The sequence below is a fragment of the Podarcis raffonei genome, chromosome 17 (assembly GCF_027172205.1).
Source record: "Podarcis raffonei isolate rPodRaf1 chromosome 17, rPodRaf1.pri, whole genome shotgun sequence".
NCBI lineage: Eukaryota > Metazoa > Chordata > Lepidosauria > Squamata > Lacertidae > Podarcis > Podarcis raffonei.
Genome location: NC_070618.1, coordinates 17,616,501 through 17,621,275, shown reverse-complemented (window position 1 = coordinate 17,621,275; position 4,775 = coordinate 17,616,501). Strand labels below are relative to the sequence as shown.

General features: G+C 44.7%; 1 protein-coding gene across 4 annotated transcripts; it reads right to left on the bottom strand.

The window, feature by feature from the left end:
- Positions 1 to 230: 230 nt before the first annotated feature.
- Positions 231 to 4,571, bottom strand: LOC128404842 (tetraspanin-3-like). 4 transcript variants are annotated; one of them, XM_053370827.1, is made up of 2 exons: positions 4,505 to 4,571; positions 231 to 1,486 (listed from the first exon to the last, which is right to left on the bottom strand). In XM_053370827.1, exon 2 carries the CDS (start codon positions 1,217 to 1,219, stop codon positions 407 to 409), a length of 813 nt encoding a protein of 270 aa, XP_053226802.1. In that variant the 5' UTR covers positions 1,220 to 1,486; positions 4,505 to 4,571; the 3' UTR covers positions 231 to 406. The 4 variants fall into 4 exon arrangements, 3 of the variants coding, with proteins under 3 accessions (XP_053226802.1, XP_053226803.1, XP_053226804.1); XM_053370828.1 differs by lacking the exon at positions 4,505 to 4,571 and adding an exon at positions 4,050 to 4,100; XM_053370829.1 differs by lacking the exon at positions 4,505 to 4,571 and adding an exon at positions 4,050 to 4,094 and having other exon boundaries at positions 231 to 879.
- Between the last annotated feature and the right edge of the window lie 204 nt (positions 4,572 to 4,775).

Genomic DNA, 4,775 nt, shown 5'->3' with positions numbered 1-4,775 from the left:
ATGGGACCTCTTTCCAGACCTTGGTCTGTGTGAGGTTTAATGACCGACAGAAATTTTTTCTTTCCCTCGCTAAAGCTGGACTGCCAACATTCAGACAGCTCTACTTCCAGAGCAGTGGAAGAGTTTGCAACTGTACAATCAGTATCAAAGGCAATCTGTATCAAAGTATTCACTGTCACACATGCAATGCTAGAAAAATTGCCCACAGTCCAAAGTTTTCAGATGCATTCATTTATTTAGTATTAGTCAGACAGACAGAGAGAGAGAGAGAGAGAAGAATCTGGCATCTATATACCAAGAGGAGTTTTTAGTCTCATATTTCCCATAGTTTTACAAAGGCCATCTCAAGATTTGAGAGCAGTGCACAATAACTTCAGGTAAGATGGAAAGGGACTAGTTTTGTTGCTTATGAGAAAGCAGCAGAATCAAGAATTTGGAAGTCTTGGAATGGTTGTTCCTTCATAAGTATTCCATTGCTAAGAGCAGCCAGCATCTCCAACCAAACCACCACCATACAACACCAAGCCATATATCCCATAACAAAATGCAGCCTCCCTTCCAGTTTCTGAAGACAGCCTTCCTTAAACAGCTTCTCCGGCTGGCTTACATCACCCCTGCAGTCCAAATAAGCCTCTTTGCAACAGCTTTCGGGGGCAAAGACATGCCCAGCTTGGAGATGAGTTGGCAGCGCTGCCGTCCAGTCAGTGTAGTTGTTGATTCCGCAGCACTTCAGCTGCTTATGGATTACATCAACAGCCCTGTTGCTACGGTAATGTGGAGCAGTTCTGTTGTATTGGTGAAAGAAGTGGTCCATGCTGTTTTTCAGTTGATGGCCCGCTTTGACACAGTAGACATGGGTCATGATGGTTGAGGATGCCTCTAGGCAGAGAAGGACCAACAGAAAGTACATCAAAGTCCCCTGGTGATGGCGAGAGTTCTTTACTGGGGCACATATAGCCAAAGCACCGGTGGGGACCAGCAGAAGAGCAGCCATGATGGCCAGCCAGCCTGGCACAAGGAAGAATCTGTTCTGAAAGAAGACTCCATAGCTTCTGTAGGTGAGGATTACAAACGCACCACCAAGGACTAAAGCCACAGCAGCTCCCCAGAGAAGGAAGCCAAGGAGAGTCAAAACAACTTTAGCTAAGGCTCTGCTCCAGGACTCTGTTATGCACATTAAGGAAGGGTTAAAGCTGGGATTGAGCTGTACCCGCTTCATTTTTGGAAGCAATCTTCTCTATAGCTGCTCAAAATCTCAGTCTCACATTCTGTGGAGGTCTCTCCATATTTCTGGGCAGGTGATTTGGAGGGCCTATCCCAAACCCCTGGTTAATTAGCAAGCAGTAAGCCCTAGGGCTGATAGCTCTATGTGGCCCTCATTCTGGAAAAATATATGGTCCAGTGCCAATTTAAATAGGTATCAGGAGTTTTCTTATGTCAGGTCAGATTATTTGGCTGTTGCAGGAACTAGGGTCATCTCACTTCCCTGCAGATAAATCAGAATGAATGCTCTTTAAATAGCCAACACTAAGTAATCTCCCTGCAATCAAAGCAGGATAAAATGCATAATAAACAGGTCATCTGGAAGTGTGCTTTTGGAGGTTGATTGTATGTTGTGTGAACAAATCCTTTTTATTTGTCTCAGCAAGCTGTTGCCTTGACAGGAGAACCTTTCATCTTGTACCACGAAGAAGCTATTGTTGTCAGCTGAAACATGCTGGGCGTGCTATTGTTTTACAAGGACTGTTATTTGATTTGATTTTTTAAAAAGAACATTTTTCCAATGCTATTTTGAGGCTTTGCCTCTTCTTTTGTTTCCTTTTCTTGGTCTTAAAATCCGGCGCCTGCCAATTTTAAGGGATAACCTTAATCTTTGCTCTCCATTCCCCGCCCTACTGTGACTGTGTTCCTAAACCCACTTACCTGGAAGCAAGCGTTCTTGAATTCAATGAGACCTCCTTTCAAATAGATGCATGTAGGATTGTGCTCTTGGTGGGCAGAGGGTTGGAAGTGGCTACTGTGGGATGGAATCCACTGAGAACAGTCAAGTACAACATTCCTTGTTTTCCTAGAGTGGACATGCAAGGGAATGTTTGGTCCAGCCAGTCAACAACTTTCTGTTCCTCCTGGCCTGGAGCATCCTTCCTTGCATATGACTAGTGGGTGGGTGTGACCTTTCCAGACCTGGTAAAAGGACAAGGCATGCTACCACTCTCTCTCTTTTCCATCTTCCTTTCATCCTGCTAACTGCATCCCGGACTGCTAACTGTAGTCACTAGGTCAACCCACATATGGGGTAAACCTGTTTGTATATGCTTGTAGCTTTAAGCCTTAAGCCTGCCTTCAGGGATCACACTGTGCTCTGCCTGATCACAAGTAAACTTTCTTTTTATTACTTATGAATAAGACTGTGGTGTCTTTATTCTTTTAGGAGGGATTCAAAGGGTCTTACCAGGAAAATATTAGAACACATTTCAATCTGGACAAGCCAGATTGAATTGCGTATTGTCTTAAGAAACTCACATGAGTTTGCAACTAGTTTTCTGCTGTGTAAAGAGGAATGCACTCTGCTAAGTAAAGGAACTTGATAGCACAAGTTAGGAAGGATATTAATAAACAATATATCCTCTCCTGCCAGCCTGAACATTGCCACAGCTACCTTCTACCAGGTTAGGCTATTTGGTTATCTAACCCTGTATTGTCTACTCTGACTGACAGCAGTTCTCTGGGTTCTTCTGGTAAGGAGGCTCTTTCTGTCATGAGACAAAGGTTATTGAGAACAGAAGCAGTAAGGAATACAAGGACTATACAATCATTCAAGCCTGCTAACTGCTAACAGCAAACTGCTAAGTCACTGTGACTCATGACTCATATTGAGTGATGACTCATTCTCCCTATAAAAGTAGCCAATGTCTCTCTGTGTGTCTCAGCAAGTGTGTGTGTTGTGTTGTTGCAGACAAGAGTGGCTCCAGGACTCTAGTAAATCAGTAACTAAGACTGTGCCTCTGTGAAGAGTCAGATAGTTGCTATGAGCACTCTGTGTATGCTCTTTAACTATGCTGTTTATGAACAACTTTATTTTCTTCAATAAAGTTTCGTTCTATTTATGAAGACTCTGCTTTGATTGATTTACCGCTCTGTGATACTTTCCCTATATCTGCTCCCTGCTCCTTTCTAACTGGAGATGCCAGGTTCATTGAACCTGGAGCCTTCCACATACAAAGCCACAGTTGGTCCCTCCTCCTGCCCTAACCTCAATGCTGATTTCTAGCAGATGTGCGAGTAATTGCAGAATGAGGGCCAGATCTATGAAGCAACTTTTTGGTGGAACCCTCACATTTGCAGGCTTGGCTAACTGCAGTGTTTGTGATCCGCCAAGGTGAAATTAGCGCAACAGGTGTTTGATAAACCTGCCCTTTTAATCCTGACTGGTAAGATTGCCAACTGATCAGGAAAAGGAATCTCCTTAGCCAGCTCTTTTGCCCGAAACAGGAATTTGCTGTGCAGAAATCAGCAGGCAAAGCTTTTCAAAGCACAGGGCTAAACTTTCTCATCTACAGATATCTGTTCATCAAGCAGCAGTTAAAAGCTGAATGACAAAAATGGTTGAAAAGTTGGCAGCTCTGCAGCCTACGAGGACAGACACAGCAGGCTGTCAAACACCTGGCTGATAGATAATGCATTTCTTTCTCTTTTCCTGATGCCCAATAGTTTTGACAATAGCAAGTAAAATCACTAGATTTTTAAAATATATCTCATCTATCTGTAGTGGCTGGCCTTGTGCTGTGCTGCTTCAATGTTTCTTCTCTGTAAGAGATTTAGCATTAATTGACAGATTATAGGAGCCTTCCTGGATCAGGCCAAAGGCTCATCTAGTTGAGCATCCTGTTCTCACGAGGGCCAGCTAGATGCCCATAGGAACCCCATTAGCAAAACCTGAGTGCAAAGGTCCTTTTCTTCACCTGCAGTTCCAGAAACAGGTACCGGTAATCAAAGGATGATGTTTCCAACAATGGAGGTACGATATAGCTATCATGACCAGCCCTTACCCCTCCAAGCTCTCCTGTTTACCATTTTACATTGGAGCCACTGTTTGTTAGGGGACACGGGTGGCACTGTGGGTTAAACCACAGAGCCTAGGACTTGCCGATCAGAAAGTCGGCGGTTCGAATCCCCGCAATGGGGTGAGCTCCTTTTGCTCCGTCCCTGCTCCTGCCAACCTAGCAGTTCAAAAGTACGTCAAAGTGCAAGTAGATAAATAGGTACCGCTCCGGCGGGAAGGTAAACAGCATTTCTGTGCACTCCTCTGGTTCGCCAGAAGCGGCTTAGTCATGCTGGCCACATGACCTGGAAGCTGTACACCGGCTCCCTCAGCCAATAAAGCGAGATGAGCGCCGCAACCCCAGAGTCGGTCACGACTGGACCTAATGGTCAGGGGTCCCTTTACCTTTACCTTGGTAGTGACTACAGCCCAGCCACATTTTCTGAACTGGGAATGACTGACCAGGAATGGGAGCTTGGGGTCGTAGTGGGATGCTTGATGGCGATGTCGACCCACGGTGCAGCGGCTGTGGAAAAGGCAGATCCCATGTAGGAATAATTGGGAAATGAATTGAAAATAAAACTGCTGATGTCATAAAGCCATTGTACAAATCTGTGATGCGACTGAATCTGGAATTCTTTGTATGGTTCTGGTCTGGAGGTGCTGGAATAGATTCAGAAAAAGGCAATGGCAATGATAAAGAGGATGGAGGGACTTTCCTACGAGGAAAGAT

Coding starts and splice junctions, on each gene's coding strand:
- LOC128404842 (XM_053370827.1), bottom strand. CDS start 1,219: ATGAAGCGGGTACAGCTCAATCCCAGCTTTAACCCTTCCTTAATGTGC.